We start from the raw sequence: 19,635 nt of genomic DNA on the forward strand, positions 1-19,635 counted from the left end.
TACTAACATTAGAATGACACGCAGGCAGGTTTGGTTAATCGTTTATTTGAAAATAAATAACATTGTACATAAATACTTTTTATTTGTCAAAGGCACAATGTGGCAGCAGACAAAACAAGTCATCATATAAGAGAAATATTTACTCTGTATCAGGCTTCATATCTTTCATTAACCCTCACTAAACTTTGAATTTGTTACAAGCAGATCAAACTCAAGAGCAAAACAATTCCTTCCCTCGTCATAACCGTCTTTTTGTCTTGACACATATATGTGAACGATGTACAGTACGATACAATATGTACAAACATTATAAAGATGCAAGACTACAATATAGTTATTGTTCCCTGAAGCTGCAGTCTCTTCATACAACCACATGTGGAAATCAGAAATTGAGTAAAAAAAAGATATGTTATAAAGATACACAGCACTGCCTCATAACGTAGCTAGAATGCTACTTTTGTAGCTTTTTATAGGAAAAAATAGTTTCCTCAGAAACATTTAGATTCATTCCATCTTATGGTAAGAAACAGTTTAGTCAAATCTCCATTGTGCGCTTGTGCAACTTGCGTCTTTATCTGCAGTTCACATGTAACAGCAGTCATCAGGGGGATATCTGAAGGCCAAATATCACCCTGAGTATAGTGCAGACTGCAAGATACATGACATCCACTCCTCCTAGCTCAGGAGTGTTTGATATCATCCACCATGTACGCTCTTCACGCGTCTGTATGGCTGGGATCCCTTAGCCGTGACTCGTGAAGCCGGAGGTTTAGGAGCAAAGGCACACCTTGGCCGAGGCTTTCTTTGCCCCTTTATTATGTTTCTTTTCTGGACAGACGGGAGCAGAGAGGAGAGGTAGACTGTAGAGGATGATGACAGCCAGATTCAGCACCACACACAGCAGCGCTGCACCCACTGAGTTGGCAAAGGTGACGGGTATGGAGTGCTCTAGGAGCCAGGGCCGCCGCGTCACCATGTCCTGCTCAATGGCCTTCATCTGGAAGTGGGTGCCGAGGATGCCGCAAACGTGGAAGAGCTGATGGCTGTGACCTGCAGGGGGAGCAGTCGAGTCGTGGTTGAGCCTCAGGCAGCACAGTAACAGTGTCACAGTAGGAAACGTGTCACATTGCCAACTGATTTCAACACTTGGCAAGTCATCTCCAAAGCAAACGTGGAGGAGGTTATGCATTAGCATTATTTAACAATGTTTAACACGCGATAATACATTTAATGTGTTAATGTGAATCCAGTGTTGAAGACAGAGAGCTGTTAAAAATAATGCATTCAAAAGCAATGAAAGCCAATAATGTAGGAGCACATGAATGCATCATTATGACAAACCGCTCACTCCATTTTCTTTTAACTTGTTTCATACTTCTCTAAAGCTGCTGTTTTAGTTTTAAGCTCAACACACCCTTCAGGAATGTGTCCAGAAGCCTGGAGGCGTCATGCAAACATGGTGTGTGAACATAGCCGTTTGTTTTTTACTTCTGGCGATTGCATTGACACTTGAATTATCATAAAACTGGTTTTCATGTGTAAAGATGATCTTGCTAAACAAGACGTGCAAGTATCATACAAGTGTATTTTTAATTTTCTGCAATAATCCAATGGAAAAATCTAGTTCTTTTTGTTGTCGAGGAAACCTGGTAATCGCTTCATCACTTTCTCTGTCTGTTTAGCTGCACCACCATGTTCCCCAGCTAATCTGTAACAGGTAGAGTGCTGTCGAGTTTTTCTTGCCTTAAAAACAGCTGCCTGCTGTGATGGGAAACAACGCTGGTGAGAATGAATCCAAAAAGTAAAGCTCAAACAAAAACTTTAGCTCAAAGACGCCAAAACGCTCCTCAGATGAGTCTCACCTATGTAGTCGAAGCTGCCGGGTGCCAGGCGCTCAGGGAGATGTGTGGCGAACAGAAAGCCTGTGAGGAAAGCCAAGGCGATGTGGTTGTAGTGGAGGATGTTGGTGTCATTGTCCGTACAGCCCTCTCCTACACACACAAACACCTGTGAGGAAAACACACACACAGAACAAGAATTTAACAGATTAAAATGCTGTCTTCATTACACTTTTATCACCTTTAAATGTCTTAATGAGGCATAAAGTCATGTATTAAGTGTCTCTTTATCAAGCTAAACCGTGGCTCTCTTCAGGGTGAATGCGTGAAATGTTTCACTGCAACAGGACCAGACAAATGTACAAAAAAAACCTAAACTGATGCTTATTATTACATTAAATCACATCACATCAGAGATAACCCTTGTCATGGATATCATAGTAACAAAATGTCATGTAAATTGAAGTATAAGAAAAAAAAAACATATTTTCTTGTGTAATTCCTTGCTGTTTAGCAGAAAAGTTTTGGTTTTGAAGCGCCGTCCAGTATGTTTGACAGGAAACAGTGTCCTATCTATTTTTAGATGTGTGTGATGTGTTAGTGAAACGTGTGAAGTGCACAGACACACATGTGGTCCTACCCTGTAGAACAGAGGAATGTTGTCAAACAGGCAGGGGAAGGCGAAGGCAAAGACACGCACGTATCTGCTGAACTTTGGACTCTGACACTCAGGGAATCTGAAGTAAAAGAAACACAGCGTTCAGTAGCTGGATATTTAAGGATAAGTAAGGAAATCTGTAAATAAAAAAAGAAACATTCACTTTTAAAATTGAAATCAAAGAGTAACAATTAAATGACTGAATACGTATATTTGTGTTTCATTCAACGGATTGCCATGTTTTCTGTGCAGCACATACATGTGTTAGTGTTATTTACACACATATTTAAAGAAAGAAAACCTATTATGCAAGGATTGAAACCAGAGAACCACAGTTAAAGTCAGTGAGTCAGCTTGTTGCAGAACACGTTTTGCCACTCTTTTGTCTGCTCTCTAACTGGCTTCTGCAGAAACTACAATTAGAGAAAATCACTGTTGAGGGCCGGTCCCCATACTGTCTCATGTACTGTAGGTAACACCCATTGGGTTGTTCAATTCTTTAGAGTCAACAATGTGCGTGGGATGAAGCCATGAAATAATCACACACGTTTAAAGGGTACAATTACATCGATGTAATGCTTCCATTAGTTCAGACACAATAAACAGAATTTGTGATGGAATAGTGAAGCTAATTGCGTCGTGTTTACCTCTTCACAAAGTCGTGATTGTAATGGAGGAATGGCAGGCCGAGCCTGAGCAGTGGGGAGAGACAATGAGAGAATACATTAGGACACGTTGAAAACATTCTGCACATATTTCTTCACAAATATTTCACCAGTCACGTTAAAATGTTGCCATGACGAGCACAGTGGTGGAATAGAACTAAGTGCATTTACTCAAACACTGTAGTATGTACTGTACAATTCAGACATACTTGTACTTCACTTTAATATTTCCTTTTTTCTGCTGCTTTATTCTTCTAATCTACTACAATTCAGAGGAAACAGTGGACTGTTGACTCCACTACATTTATTTTATACCTTTAGTTACTAGTCAAGATAAGACTTTATTGGATTATAATCTGAATAAATATAATAAACATTATTCTGAAATGGTCAATTCTGCACAATGACTTCATTTATATTTGTTACTATTTTTGTAACTAATTTGATGATAATACTTACGTATATTGCTCGTAAAATTCTGAATGCTGGACTTTTACTTGTAACATAGTATTTCTACACAGCAGTATGCAAATATCTGAGTACTTCTTCCACCACTGGACCAGGCCTAGACTTTTGAGGTATTACCCTTATTTACAAGTCAAACCAACAGTTAATTAATACACTGGGGGTTAGAGAACACTGCAAGAAGTTCGATGTTGCTATGACAACATGATGACACGTTACCACGCGTGTTAACAACTACTTAATTTCCTTAAGTGGAACATTTAGATGAACACTACTAGTTTAGCATATCATCTTGTTATTATGCTACATTTTCTAAAAAAAAGGAACATCAACATCTATTATTCTCTGTGTTAAAGGTTCTCACCGTACCTGGAGTAGCAGGCCAGGCCGGTGCAGACGACGGTGTTGAGCACAGCGACGGGGACGTAGCACCGGTGGAAGACGCCGTTCACCCACTTGTCCGGGAAAACGTACGCTGAGTAGGTGATGGCTGAACCTGCAGCGAACCATCACAGCTGTAAACCTTTAACACTGGATGGTTCACATCAGAACAAAGTATCTGAGGCATTTATCACACTATTTATAGGCAGAATATCACACACACACACACACACACACACACACATCCATCAATATAATTCAACACAACACCAACACTTACTTCAATCAGTAGCTAAAACATTAAAGCTTCCCAGAAATAGTTTGAATTATTTGAGAGGCAGAACTTTGTAAACCTCTTTGTCACCTCTAAGGCAGATTAAATTTGATTTTCTCTTTATTCATCAGATTTCTCTAAATATTTAAAAGCTTCAGAAAACACAAGCTTTTAAGACAGTCGTGGTTAGCATTCAGGTTTGGGGTTAACAGGTTTTATAGTGACCGAAAAGCTTCAGGATGTTTCCAGCGTCTCAGAAGCCCAAATAGTTGATAATTCAACCCTGACCTTCAACCCTGACCCCCCTGTGTGCGTGGAGGGCCCAGTGGACCACAAACACCTACCGAGGCTGTAGAAACTGAGGGCGCCGTAGTCGAAGAAGAAGCAGATGTGGCGTGCCCGCAACGACATGCTGCTGAAGGTGTGAGCGCAGCTCGACGCCAGAGGATAAATGCAGCAGGAGAGCAGGAAGACCACCAGAGGCCAGATGAAGGAGTCCTGCCATGCTGTCTGCATCAGCACCACCGTCACCAGCTTCCATAGGAAGTACCTGCAGAGAGGAGCGGGTCTCGTTAGGTGGATCAGACTGGATGTGTCTCTTTAGTGACGGAGCTCGATCATCATATCAAACATCCAGCATTGTCAGCATGCATCAAAGAAAGAGGAGAAAATGAACCTACAGAGGAATGTCAACAGGCCACTATGGTTTAAAGAGTATATTATCTATGTGAATGTCACAGCTTTGAGAGATTCTGGAGCTTATGATGTGCTTTCTATTAATTTGTCACCTAGAATGAAACAGCTGGGGAGGAACTTTAAATGGAGGAATGGCACGGAAGGTTCTATAACACCCTCACAAGGGGCAGATAGAGAAACAAAACACCGTAGAGCGGGCCTGTTGTTACTTTATAGGTCTGGTAGCATGAGCTCATTCAAAAGTTAAGAAGAAGAAGAAGTAGTCAATACAACAGTAGAGGGTATTTAATCAGTGAAAACGCTGCTTCAGCACTGAGTTCATGTTCTAGCAGCCAAGAAGTGATCAGCTCCTCTCTCTGATGCTATGAATGATTATGTTCATTTACTGTATCAATAACAGTAAAGCAGGAATATATATTATGAAGGAGTAGCTGAACATTTGCTGTATGATATTGCTTCGTCATAATTACAGCACATAACTTCCCATAAAACCACATTTTTAAATGTATATTTTTGTGCTCCATTAAGGATCAAACAATAAAGATACAGCATGTTAAGTGCTAAGGCAGAGAGCCGTGCTCTGCTTCCAGTATGCTAAGCTAAGCTAACTGCTGTGGGTGTACTTCCTTTTCTATTAAAATAAGCAAAACAGTATGGAACATTTAAACAGGTGGAAGTAAACACAGAACCATGAAGCCATCAGATATAATCCTATAAAACAACCCAAATCCATAAACGTCCCGCGTGAAGGCCAATTACCTTCTCAAGCAGATCCAAACGCCAACGATGGATATACTTTTACAATATTACAGATATATGTATATTGTGTGCACACACATAATGACAACTGAGACAGACGTTTAATTATGTTCGTGGCATTTAAAATACACTCCCTTGGCTTGTAATCCCTGTACCTGTCACTGCAGTCAAAACCAAGATGTTCATTAAGAACTAAATCTATTAAACCCTGCAAATGGCAGCAACTGTCAGTTACACAACAGCTAATGGCGCTACGCGATCTTAGTTTGCCTCGCGTGTCTGTTTGCACATCTCGGTGCATCTCATTAACAAATCACCATTATTTGTGCTTTTCCCCGTCACTGAGCAGTTAGCTAATTGAGGCAACTCATAAGCCTCGAGCACAGATCGGCTCATTAGCGGCTTGCCTGTAGGTGTACACTGAGCCCCAAGACACACACACACACACACACACACACACACACACTTTCTCCCTGGACGATGCAGTCAAAGCAACCGGCATCCCAGCAGGGAGGAAGTGCAGCATCTCGAAGGAGCAGTAACCTCTGTAGTAACTCTAAATCTAGAGATCTACTCACATCAACACACACATAGGCACAATGGAATAATGGCATCGGGTAAGTCTTGGATTATTGTCATATTTCTTTGCTTCTATGGAGCTCCAGTTAGTTGAGCTCCACTGAGTTGCAGCCGGCAGATATGGAAACCGTCCTCATTCTTCCACTTATCTACCTTCTTTCAGCTGTTAAGCATCTGTCTGCACCTACAGGTGAAGCGTCTTAGATATCACTCTACTGGAAAAAAGAAGAAGCTGAAAAAGCCTAAAAGAAATCAACTCATCTGAGACACATCAAACAAGGCTCTCTGGAGTTTTGGCGGAATGAATTGAGTAAATGTGTAAATTGAAAGGATAAATACACGGTATACATGCAGCTGTGCTATGAGAGTCCTGTACGGCGCTGCAGGAGGTCTATCAGACCCACATGGTTGCTGGGACATCACAACAAACACGTCTGCATGTACTGGAGTGGTTCCAGACCACTGTAAGTCATGTGAGTGATTGGCACATACTGTACATGTCCTGTGCCAGCAGTCTACAGTATCCAAGGCGGTTTTATCACTACGAGTCCACTCCTCCGCCGGCATCCGGATTCACTGAACGCCAAGCAGACAGGTACTGTAACTCTGAAGCAGAGCAGTAAAAGTGACTGGTGGTCTTTAGCAGGTAATGTGCCAGAACTGATATAATAAATCCTCCGTCTAAGCTGCAAAGGACTTCAGGGAAATGTCAGTCTCTAAAACCACAGGAGGAAATTGTGGATGAATATCTGAACGTCATGCTCTACACACCGTGCGAGACACAGGACAAAAAACAAAGCTTTGCTTCTGTAGGATTTTGGGAAATCACAGAAATGTGTAAGAACTGAATTGCAGGAGAAAAGATGATAATCCGATTTTCTACTAAGTTGCTGAGCCGTGACCTCTTGCACCAATTAAATGCACCAAAACAGTTGGCTACAAAAACAAGAGAAAACTCCCTCAGGTGTGTCACATGTCGTCAGCCGAACAGACACACGACAGCTAAAGGAACACAGATTTAGGAAACGTCAGCTGTACCAGGTGGGCAAAAAGTGCGTCCAGATGTTGAGCGTCTCATTGGTCAGCTGGAAGAGGCTGAGGATGCAGTCGGTGGCGGAGCTGCGGGGGTGTCGGTAGCCGGAGATGATGCCGTCCTCGTGGAAAACCTAGAGGGAGAAAAACTCCTGGTGAGTCCTGAGCCAGTTTGACAACTTTGTGAAAACTATTTGTCCTCTCGCTCTGAAGGAGGAAGACGTCTCAACGACGAAAAAGACAAGACTCTATACTCTTGTATGGATTGTGAACAACCACTTATTTAAGAGCGTTTCATTACATTGAATTGGCAGATATTTTTTGTCCACGAAGGCTTCAAACTCAAATATTTCTGCATCCCTCTCAAACAAATGCTTATGTTTTAGTAGTAATTATCATGAAGTGAATATGATTTTTTAGCACTTAACCCCCTAATTGAGTCGTGCTGTGTCCGACTGTAAGGAAGCTGAAATGTCCAGTAAAGACACCGTGAAGATGAACTTACTTTGGGCACTTGATTGATGGTGAAGACTCGTGGTAACCTGATGAGGCTCAGCATGACTCCTGCAAGGTGCTGCTGCTGCTGCTACTGTTAGGGAGGTGAGCTGAACTGAGGCTGCAGACCGCGGGTTGTGCCTCCGCCTTTATAAGGTTGGTGTTGCTGAGCTGCTCTCAAGGTTTCTCCCCTTCATCTCCACCCAGCGAGAATATCCAGTGTACCTGCAGGACAACTCCTCCTCCTTATACCCTTCTACTCCTCCTCCTCCTGCTGCTGCTGCTGTCTCTGTGGAGGTGGAGCACACAGGTCTGCTCACACACACACACACACACACACACACACACACACACACACCTTTGACCACGATTATTGTTCAATGAAAGACGAGTTTTTCAAGATCACAACATCTATGTGTTCAGATGAAAAAGTCTGTTGTTTCCACAACAAAGCTCTTTTCTTTCAGTCTCACAGTCAAGCCCGTCCGGCAGGTTTCAGTCCAAATGAAATCTCCTTTCCGGAGTGATGGACATTAATGTAAAGGTCTGCAGTGCAGCAAGACGGGGAGCTCAGAACTCAACACTCGGCGTTCCCGCCGGTCCAGGTGAGGTTGTGACCTCATGAATGGAGGGAGTCGCTCTGGCAGGAAAGTCAACAGAGTTCCTTTCACGCCACTTTCTTGCTTCTCTCCTGGTGAAATGCCAGCAGAGAGCGACGGCGGCCGTCACACCCAGCCAGACCTCCCCGGCTTGTTATCTTGTTTAAACACTGAAGCAGGCAAAGCAAACACGTCCCGCTGCCGCCACAGAATTAGGATGTTGTTGGTGGTGTGTTGAACAGCTTTACTCGTGTGCAAGGAACAATGAAAAGTCTATTATATATATATATATATATGTATTTTTTTCTTTTTTTTTCTTTTATATATATATATATATTTTTTGGTGCGATATGTTTGGTGACATCACTTAATACAAATCTATAGCTTAAATTTAAACACAAAAGATAAGTTCATGTTTGATCTCATATGATCATGGAGTTCTTTTGACTTTGTTACGCTAAATAACTATAATATAAAATATATATAGAATATATAGAATGTTGCTCATTAAATTGGAACATGTTGTTTGTCACAATCCTCTGTTTATTCCCATTAAAATGCACCAGTCATCACTTTTGACCAGGTGTAGTGATTACATTATGTGTCACAATTATCCAGGTGAAATGAATTCATAACATTCATAACATTTTTTTAGCGCTGTAAAAGACAAGATGTTTGCAAATGATTCCAACTTTATGGGCGAGTGACCCTGTATAGTTTTGTGGTAAGCTGTAATCACAACAGATGAGCAGTGATGGAGTCATACACGGAGTGCAGCAGTGCATCTTGGGATCTCGTTCAGCTTCCTGCGTCTCAGAGGAGCAGAGCTGCACTCGGGGGGAACAACCACAGGTCGGGAGCCAAAAGACAACAACAACACGGGGGAAGGCGGTTTGGTTTGGCTCGCAGTCAGGTAGTTAATATGTAAGTCATTAAGACTGTAAGTGGCAACCGTGGAAACCAAGTCAACGCGGAGGGTCATGAACCGACGGAACAAGGTCAAGTGATAACAACAAAGAGATCCCGGCTCCATGGTGGGTTTACAGCGATGATGCTCGGTGCTCAAACACAGTCAGATGCCGGTGATATGATCGGCCCAGGGAATTGTGTTTGTTGCTGCTGCTTTACATTCCTCCTGATGCAAATGTTTAAAAAATGCACTACAAGAATGCACTACTGTTTTTGTTTTGTCTCGTGTAGGGAATTTATTGTGCAACCACCTGTTGCACAATGACAATGAATTATCACTGAATTTCTCTTAGATTTACAGTTATGTTGAAGGTGAATTTTTAAACCATATTTTGGCAGCCCCAGCAATATCTCCACACTTGACACAGACTGAAAAGCAGCGTTTTGGTTTTGCTGCCTCCTCTGCCTGAACATTTTAAGACCGCTTCCCAACACCTGACCACACCCATGGGTGGCGCCGGGGTTCAGGAATGTGCTCTTCCAAAACACGACCTGCACGTTGCTGACTTGTGCCAGTTGGGCAGGGTTTCCACTTCAAGTCTGGCACACGGTACGGCGACAGGTTTAACAAGCACCATGTGTATCAGGAGCACTGTGAACAACGTGCACTGATAAAAGAAAGCTCACATGAATAGTGAGTGTCTTTACCAACACTTGTCAAAAGCATATTATGCCAGATTTCCAGGTCAACTTTAAAAACTAAGAAACCAAACACTCAGGACTGCAACACCAAACTATTGTGTAGATAAGTGGGTAATGATACGGTCCTTATGTTAACAAATCTATTATAAAGCATCATATTTTATGTTAACCTTGAGGTGAAGTTAATGCACAAAGTAACTACACTTAAAAAAACACACGTAGTGGAGTAAAAAGTGGAATATTCCCCATAATAGGGGAGAAGAAGTATATAGAAGCAGAAAATAAAAACACCCAAACCTTAAGTACTCAATGTTCCAGTGCTGTTTTGATTTCAGCATCTGAACTACATGTTGTTTTAAAATCCAGACCGCCTTAATTGTTTATCACTTGATCAAGGTCATCTGTTATAAATTACTGCCTTTACTGTAAACCACAAATTAATTTACACATAAAAAGAAATGTTTCAAAGTACAACAGCTGTTCCGGAGATCTGGCAGCATCTAGTGGTGAAGTTGCAGATTGCAACCAACTGAAACTTCTGTAAAGTGCCAATCTGCAGGAGAGCTACGATGGCCGACCTGAAAACAGGAACGTGTTTGGTTTGTCCGTTCTGTGCGTCACTGAACGGTTTGGCCAAAATGACTCAAATGCTGCATGAAGAATCGTTCATCCATTTAGAGGAGTTTACAGCGTGAACCAAGACCAACAAATGGGGTCCGACCAGTTTAAATGTAACATTGGAGGTGCTGTGAAAGCATCAGAATTATTGAATCGGTTGAAACTTACCATTTAGTAACAAAAAACAAGCTTTTTGAAATGTGTTGTGAGCTCCTGAAAATATGCCTGATTCAGTAGCTGCTGATACTTGTACTGCCCCGTCTCACCACAAGGGGTCAGTGCTTTCCAACGAGAGCTTCACAGGTGTGGCGATGTATGAAGAAAAGGAAGGGGGGTTTCTTTGAAGGAGCTCATTGTCCTCAAACTGTATCCTTATGTTTTCCTGTATTTCTTTGTAGTGACCTTGGACTAAAGCTCAATGTTTTGGTGAAGCCACGGGGGATTAAAGTGCATCCCTGCAGGATCAGAGAGGTCCTGGAGGGCTGCATGCTCCTTTTATTGATTATTAATGAGAGAAAGTAACACGTTCCCTTCAGGCCGAGGTCTGAGGCCAAACCGAGCCTCCTGTAGTGCTGAATGTTTGTGTAACATCAGCAGAACCAAGTAGCTTCACACATTAAGGATTCATCGAGCCGATGCAAACACTGGTTTCTTTTTAAAACAGGAAGAACTCTGTTTTTGTTTACTTCGACGACTGTAAGCCCAAACACTTAGAGCATAGATATTCAATTTGATTTAACACAATATAAATATTTAATTTCAGTGGTGGAAAGTAGCTTGTACTTCATGAGTATCTCCACTTTGTGTTTCTTACAACACGGTATTTATTTGACACTGATTACTTTGCAGATTCAGATTTTTAAGTACAAAACACAGTATGAGTTTACTAATTCTGATGCACTGTTGTAGTTTAAACTACCTCCCAGCATAGAAAGTAGTTACATTTGCTCCACTTCCAACATTAAAACCCTAACCCTGTCAATGACAATAATCCAAACACGATATTAATGTTGGTTTTCAGATCATTCATTTGAAGATGACGTATCAAAATCAAACATTTTCACCGCTTTTGCACAAACGTTTGGGGATCTGAGGAGCCTAAAATCCCACAAACTGTGAAATGAGTCAGATTTTTGTGGACTGCATCCATCAGACTGAAGAAGCCGTTCAGATTTGACTTCCTGTGTCACATAAAGACCCGTTAGAATTTAACGCCCGCCATCGGAGCATCTCTAAACTACCTTTGCAAAGGTGCACTGTATTTATCTCGTAAGTCAATGGGAGCGGATTGACTTCTTTCAGGAAGGAGGTGAGACAGGCGCTACAGCTACAGTTTATACAAGTATATTCAGACAAACAGTTATTTTTTTAACATTAAAGCATGTAATAATGCAATATGCAATAAAACACTTATTATAAACAGTCCTGAATTGCAAATGTCAGTAAAAGTACAAAAGTATTATTAGCAAACTGTACTTAAAGTATCAAAACTACTTATAATTCAGATAAATTGTGTCTGAGTGTTGCACTGTCATATATTATATTTATGGATTATTATGACTGATGCTTTAAGGAGAGCATCATTTTGCCGTTGTAGCTGATCGAGCTTACATCATTACAAATACTTGCTTCATTGTTGCATCATATTTTATAGGATTGTTCTACAGTGTGTTTCTTTATTTTAGAAGCGAGTAGAAAAACTTTTCAAAGTTGTACTAAAGTAGTTGAGCTGTATTCCATCACTGATGTGATCATAAATAATATATGCACAATGTAAGATGCAAGCATACAAATGCCCTAATCATCTTATTTCTTTCTTGAATTACTTCATTAAACAATCATTTTCTTCCCGGTTTGCGTGTTTTATCGGAGTACCGGCTCAGGATGGAGTTTGTGTGGTGACGTGGCGTCGCTGCAGACGGGCAGATGTGCGACAGACTTCACTGAGCCGGCTGCCGTGCTGCAGTGCCGGTGCCTCCCTGGTGTTTTGGTTGATGAGGTGTCGTCTGTGTCTCCAAATGAGGAGAGGAGTGGGTGTGCCCCCCCACCTCCCCCCACTGATACATTATTAATAGTTGTTAGACTCCAGGCTCTTTTTTTCTCTCTCCTTTCAAAGCAGTTTCTCCTTCGCTCACTCTAGAAATCCCCCTGAAACAGACTTCTTCCTTCTCTCCCGCACATCTGCTGTATATCATTTTATCTATTTACTCGACCCCCTGCTGCCGCCCCGTCTCCTCGTTGTTCTCTTCCAGCGCCGCCGTCATCACCGACTCTGGATGCTGCTGACTGCACTGTTGAGGGCCGTCAGCCAGCTGCTCATGAATGAGCAAAAAATACAGCAATTACCAGGTTTCAGAGACCGGGGCAGGAAATGTATTTTATCTTGGTGTCGTGGCAGTCTCTCCATCTCTGGGGTGCGTTTTAGAAGAGAGGACGAGAAGCCAAGTTTGAAGGCAGAACTGATTTCGAGAGAAAGAGGGCCGTGTTATAGAGGAGTCCGTTCACGTTTCAGGAGATAAGCTTGTTCGTTATCTTGAAGAAGATAGATATGAGTCTAAGGCTACGTTTAAAACACATTGTTATGAAAACGATCTGCAAAAGCCATTGTCGGCCAAAACGTAAAAATACTTTTGCGTATTATGTTGAAAACGTTAATATGTCTTCCTTAAAATGAAGCCACCAGTGAGTTCTCATTGCCCCTCGGTGATACCAAACAAGGCAGCAAACAAACACGGGACTTTCAACCAGGAGGCCGGTGTTCGTGTCCAAAATTCTTGTTGAGTTATTTTGAGGTCACATGTTTTTCTATATTTCTGTTAGTTTAAGTACTTATTTTAAGCCGATTTGTGAAAGTGGCACATCAAGCAATCAGAGCATAAAATGAGGTCTTCTGGTGATGTTGTGCATCTACGGGGCCCACAGATGAAGCGTATCCTTTAAACTGGCCTCCTGGCCCTCAACCCAGCAGGAGAACTCTGGTCTCTTTAGACCTAATGATTTAAACGGGCGATTCAAATGTTCACACTATAGCTGATTCACTGAAAAGGTTTAGATTTTTTAAATCTTTGGACAGAGCTTGGCTAGCCGTTTCCCCCTGCCTCTAATTTTCATGGTAAGCTGAGCGAAGCAGCTGCTGCTATAATGGACAGATATAACAGTGGAAAGGATTTTACTAACTGCCAGAAAGAAAAAATGGTCTTTTTCCTCAAATATTAAACTTTAGCTCAAAGATAGAAAGTCATTCAACAAGGTCACGAACCTCAAAAAGCTGCTGGGAAGTGAATGGTTAAATTGCAGGTGCATCACTTCTCTTTAATTTCCACTGGATGCCTCCACATCCCCCCCCTCTGAGACCCTCAAACAACACACAAACAAATCCAATAAGGCAGGGTTCAACGGAGTGTTAATTTCATCAAGTGGGTAAGTTTGTGGACCGTTTGAAGCCCGGGGCCCCTCCGGACGCCAGAGTACCCAGGATCCACTGTAATGTCATCACGGCCATCTCAAAGTTATCGGCATGGCAGCAGAGGAGGCCCGGCACAGAGACCATGAAGAGCCCGGCTTATCGGGTTTACGTCGGGCTAATTACAGGGCCGGGAGACAGACTCGCTGTCTGGAGGAGGGCCCCCTAATATCATTACGACGGGGAAGGAAGAGGAATGAGACGCGTGAGGCGAAGTGTGGCTGCAGGGAGAAGTTATGGGCTGGATTGTATAAATGCCAGAAGGTAATGAAAAAATGCAAGCGGGTGGCGGGAGATGCAGTCCCAGTTCTCAGGTGGCCCTGCTTCTCCCCGGATCAGAACGGCCTAATTAGGATGAATTATTGATCGGGATTGTTTTTCTTTGGAGCAGTTTCACCGAGACAACTTGTGATTCTCGACTGCAGGCGGAGCGGCTTCACATCAGACGGTATCTCGGTAGAACACCACAAGAGCTACATTTAGATGACAATACCTGGGAACAAGCTAACGTTATATGAATAAATGGATGTTTAGCTAAATGATCGATGATCCACTGATTGTATTTACTCCAATGAAGCAGAGATGTTTTCTTTTTAGCAATGCCTTTGTATCGTTTGTCTCTTGATATTATAAGTAATACATACAAATATGTAAGAAAATATATTTAAGGCTGCAACTAACAATAACCGTTTCTTCTATATAACAGTGATGTCTGTCTACATTCCCCAGAAACACAAAGATATTCACTTTTTTGATCACAAGACAATCTTCAAAATACAGAAGCTGGAAAAAAGAAATTTCCTTGGAAGATGGCCTAAACTAATAACGCAGCAGACGAATGTTCTGCCGATCAATTAATTGCATCAGCTCTATAATAGAAGTCAGGCCGGATAATAAAGGAGTCATAAATCTGCACGGAGATCTCCATTAAACTGCTCTGTTAAATACCACAAAAGGAAGAGTTTCAACCAGAAGTTTAAGAAAAATGCTTTAATTTTTTTTTTACACGTTTAAAAAGCACATTTGTAAAGCACAAAGATTTACTCTGTATATAAACGCCTTCTCTTCCCTGGACTAAAAAAACGGTAGCATTTGCACACTGTGCTTGAATTGCAAAGTCTGTACATCCGCTCCGGGTCTCCTGCGGTGTTCACGACCCCAGTAAACATTTTATTGCATAAATCACATTTTGACCTCAGTGGGTCATTTTGTTGAAGTCTTTAACGGGTTGAGGAAACGGAAGAAAAAAAATTAAATTAAATCGCCAAAATGAGGAAAAAGAAGCCGTCATACCTTTTACACAGTGAACAACAATAGCAGCTTTCTTTATGAAGGCGTCGCACATTGTCCTGAAAAGAAAAACAAACCAATCGGAAAGAAATAGAAAACAAAAAGTGACAGTAAATGGCAGTTGTGCTTTTGTCTATCTAGCAAAAACATCTCACTCCTCAGCAAATGATTCCAACAGATGATGCAAACACGCACTCCAACACGAAAGGAAAGCTTCCCAAAGAGAATTTGCAGCTACCGGCTCACTTCCCTTTAAAACAGCAGCTGACTAAATGCTAATCTCTAGTTGCACACATCCCCTTTTTACGATAAGCACGTTTTACATCTTATTTTCTGCTATAATCTATCCAACCTACATTTGAAAAACTAGCATTTCTCAAAAGGCAGTGTCTCTCTGTGACGTCCCCCCGAGGAGACTTAACATCGTTAAATGCTGAATGGAAATCTGTTCGCACAAAAATAGACAAATTCAAATATATTTGAATCAATGACTTTGGTTTTAAACAAAAATAAAGACAGTTATTCACACGCAAATCTTCCATTCCTGAATGTTCCTTTTGAACTACATGTTTTTACCGGTCCTGGTGAAAATGGCAAGAAATAAAAAATAGAAGAAGTGTTCATGGGACGATAATAAAAAACGTGCACTCATACCACTATTTTATCTTTTTAACTTGGAAAATAGAACATCAATATCATTCCTGTTACCACAGTATAAACCTCTACAAATGAAAAAAAAATGAAATATGATTTTATTCCTCAGTCATATTATAAGGATAAAGTCGGTTTTAAAATGTTGCTTTTGTGTATGTTTGAATCTGTAGAATACAGTTTATATGCACAATTTTTATACTCTAATTATTTTTCCTTCTCATTATATCATGACTTTATTCATGAAATATGACAACTCTTTTCTTGAAACTTCAGGTTATTCTCTCCCTAAAGCCGTCGTAAACGCTCACTGCGTTCTGAACGCGAGACGTTCAGAACGCAGTGAGACGAACCCGGAGGAGTTAATAGTGATTTTGACTGTTTTCTATCCAGCGTTACATCAAAATGAATGAATGCTTCTTTGAGTAAGTCTTGTTCCCCCTCACACTACGACAACTCCGAAGCAAAAGGGTGGGTTAAAAAAAAGTTTTTATCTCAAAGTTTCCATGAAAATGACCAAAGAAAATGTGCCGTCAGCATCTTCAGGAGAGCATTAATAATCTTTAAGGTAGATCGATGAAAGCCTCATTGATGCTGAGGGCTCCTCTTTGTTTTGTTTGCGAGTGCTGACTCATCCCCGACTTGCGACTGTACTGTGTGAGCAGATCCTGCAGCCTATTAGCCGGTTGAATTGTTAGTGTCTCGGAGTGGTTTCTTTCTCCTCGTTCAGCGGTCAACAGGTCAGCTCTCAGATTAAAAACACTGAGTTCATGCACCGACAGCCGCCGAGAGGAGCAATGAGAGCCCGCTGGGACTAACAGCCTCTTTATGCTTGTCAAGAATTGACCCCGACCCTCGGCACTACTGGCATTGTCTATTTAAATGTTATGAATTGACGTGTTGGCGAGACGCAGCTTTGCCTCTGCTGCCCACGTCTCTCTCCCCAAACCCACGACGCACTCCTCCGCCACCACCTACACTTGTTTCCTGCCATTATCGTCTGGAAGTATGAGTTAGAGAGGAAGAGCTTTTCACACGAGTTTCCAAGTGTTAGTCCTGTGTATATTTACCTATAAACGACACTGCTGGGACTTTATTCAAACTAGTGCTTTCATTTGTGTTTCTATGATTTATCTGGGACATAAATCAAACTTGAAATGTGCTGGAGTTAGACGAGATTTAGTGGTTTACATAGTGAAAATAGCTTTTTGTTTTTTCTTCTTAAATACCTGCAAAGATCTGAAGAAAGTATTGATTATATTATCAGGGACGGCTCCACACACTGGGAATCACCCACGTCAAGATAACACGACCACAAAGAAGTAATATATATATATATATATATTTAGCAGAGGGACTTAAATCTAAATCCCCACCGTTTTCTAGCTTTTACCCAAAACTGTGCAAACGAGACGAACAGAGCGACTCTTGAACTCTGCAGGACAAACTATTTGCAGCCGTGTTCTGCAGCGACACATGAATTATTACGTTTCTTGTGACCAACGGAGGGACTTCAGTGGGGTTTGGTTACAGCTAAGAATGGTAGCTCACGGGGTTGTCATCTTAAAAACGTCACACAGAGGTAACAGCGTGATACTGGCTTCAGACGGCTTATTGGGATAAATTATTTATGACCTATATATATATATATATATATATATATACCTGAAACACAATAGTCACATAACTGAAGATGCAGTCAACTCTGACCAAATGTTGCTACACAGCAGCTCAGCTCAACACAGTGGAATTGTGGGTAGAAAACCAAGGAGGTATGCTGGTAGCGGAGCCGGTTTCAATCAAATATTGTGGTTTGAGGCGTTTATTCCTCAGAGCAGCTTGACAGACACAGACGGGGAAAAATATATCTTGAAGAGGAGCTAAAGTCATAACAATATAAAACCCTCCCAAAATTATTTCTTGTCTGTGTTTTAGGGGGAAGAGATTCAGAAAAGAATTTCAAGCTGCCAGTTTGGAAGAATAAAGCTTTTCTGTAAAAGGGAATGAATTTAGCTCACAGCTTCAACATGGCATAATCAAAAATACTTCTTGAATTTTTGAGGGTAATGGGATATTGTAGAACATTGCAGTGGAGGAATTAAATCCAACATATTTAAGTATTTCTTACTAATAAGATAAATTGTTTTGGCAACATTCTCCTCCAAATAAGTTATAATATATTCCTTTTATTATTTTTAGTTTATTTGCTTCAATAAACTTTGCAAATCTGGGATGAAGTGATTAAAAAAAATTAAAGAGTTTCACCTTTCTCCAACGTCACACTCACATATATTGTTACTCCGAACACACAAACACACGCTCTTCCTGAACACACACACACTCACTCTGAAACTAGGTCTGTGCATAATTATGAACACTAGCTCAAGGAAAAACACAGGAGGGGAGCGCTACAGTCAGTGGTGCAGAAAATATAAAACCTGCAATAGAGCACACGAAAAAAACTTTTAGTGTTGAGAGCTGCAGCTGAATGAACTCGTCCTTTAGATTATGAAACCAAACTGACACACACACACACACGCACTGTGAGCACCCGCGTCACATTCAGTCATCCAATATGAGCATATTCAACTTTTCAGTCATCGCCGCAGCTGTTTACCATACGCGAGTCACAGATCGTCTAGTTGTGCTTGGCACGAATCCCTTTTAAGTAGTTTTTCCAGCGCTTGACCACGTCCTTAAAGACGGGAGCGTTGTCTATGGACGCCAGCAGCTGCAGCTGGTTAATGTGCGTGGTGTGATAGTCCCAGCGTGCCAGATTGGGCGCCGTGGCCAACATGAAGTGACGGAGGTCGTAGATGCTCCCAGAGCCCGTGTCGAAGAGCGGCAGCATGGCCTTCAGCGACTCCATGCCGCGGCTGAACAGCTGCCCCGCCTCCCTGCCGAGCTTCTCCCCGGCGGTCTCAGTCAAGTCGTGGAGGCCCAGCAGGGAGTAGATGAAGCCGTTGAGGACGAAGGAGCTGGGCGTGGTGGGGTACTCTTCATACCAGTCGTATTTGTTCATGAACACCGCTTTGACCCCGTGCTGCGCCGAAGGCACCTTGTAGGGTCCCACCGCCTTCAGGGCAGCGTTGAGGTAGGCCTGGTCCTTGGTGAGGAGGTAGGCCCTCACCAGGGTGGACATGGCCTGGCCCTGAGCCATGGCCGAGTACCAGCCGGGCTCCAGGGGCCGGAAGCCTTCGCCCAGTTTACGGGTGACCATGATGGGCCAGCCGCCTCGCTCGTCCTGGTTGCGCATCAGCCAGTCGCTGGCGGCAAAGAAGGCGGCCATGTGTGCGGTGGTGGAGATGGTGACGTTGTCGACAAAGCCGCGCCCGTGTAGGACTAAACGCACCACCCGTCTGGGCATGATCTGAGAAGGAAATCACACGCAAGGGTGACAAAACCATTGTTATGACTGGAATCAAGCATTTAGTCAATAACATTGTTTACCTTCTTTACATGTAATTATTAAGAGTCAAAGTTCTGACAATGAAATATAAATATAATATATAATATAATATATATAATGAAATATATATATATATAAATAAATATATATAA

General features: G+C 41.9%; 2 protein-coding genes across 3 annotated transcripts in view; both read right to left on the reverse strand.

The window, feature by feature from the left end:
- Window positions 1-31: 31 nt before the first annotated feature.
- Window positions 32-8,057, reverse strand: paqr5b (progestin and adipoQ receptor family member Vb). Of its 2 annotated transcripts, XM_084013311.1 has the most exons (8): window positions 7,853-8,057; window positions 7,354-7,481; window positions 4,626-4,831; window positions 3,996-4,122; window positions 3,144-3,188; window positions 2,479-2,575; window positions 1,863-2,007; window positions 32-1,050 (listed from the first exon to the last, which is right to left on the reverse strand). In XM_084013311.1, the coding sequence occupies exons 1-8, from the start codon at window positions 7,904-7,906 to the stop codon at window positions 770-772; spliced, it is 1,083 nt and encodes a 360-aa protein (XP_083869437.1). In that variant the 5' UTR covers window positions 7,907-8,057; the 3' UTR covers window positions 32-769. The 2 variants fall into 2 exon arrangements, with proteins under 2 accessions (XP_083869437.1, XP_083869438.1); XM_084013312.1 differs by lacking the exon at window positions 3,144-3,188 and having other exon boundaries at window positions 7,853-8,054.
- A 7,051-nt stretch (window positions 8,058-15,108) lies between these two features.
- Window positions 15,109-19,635, reverse strand: part of glceb (glucuronic acid epimerase b) — a 44,045-nt gene continuing 39,518 nt past the window's right edge. The window contains exon 6 of the mRNA XM_084018667.1: window positions 15,109-19,444. Coding sequence (XP_083874793.1) covers window positions 18,713-19,444 — 732 coding nt within the window. The 3' untranslated portion in view covers window positions 15,109-18,712. The remainder of the gene's footprint in view (window positions 19,445-19,635) is intronic.

The sequence above is a fragment of the Eutrigla gurnardus genome (assembly GCF_963514095.1).
Source record: "Eutrigla gurnardus genome assembly, chromosome: 1".
Lineage (NCBI taxonomy): Eukaryota > Metazoa > Chordata > Actinopteri > Perciformes > Triglidae > Eutrigla > Eutrigla gurnardus.

Bases quoted from the DNA above. Each gene is read 5' to 3' on its own strand.
- paqr5b (XM_084013311.1), bottom strand. From the start codon at position 7,906: ATGCTGAGCCTCATCAGGTTACCACGAGTCTTCACCATCAATCAAGTG. The intron at 4,123-4,625 runs GTAGGTGTTTGT...GGTTCGCTGCAG, and splicing joins CCTCAGTTTCTACAGCCTCG to GTTCAGCCATCACCTACTCA. The intron at 3,189-3,995 runs GTACGGTGAGAA...CCCACTGCTCAG, and splicing joins GGCCTGGCCTGCTACTCCAG to GCTCGGCCTGCCATTCCTCC.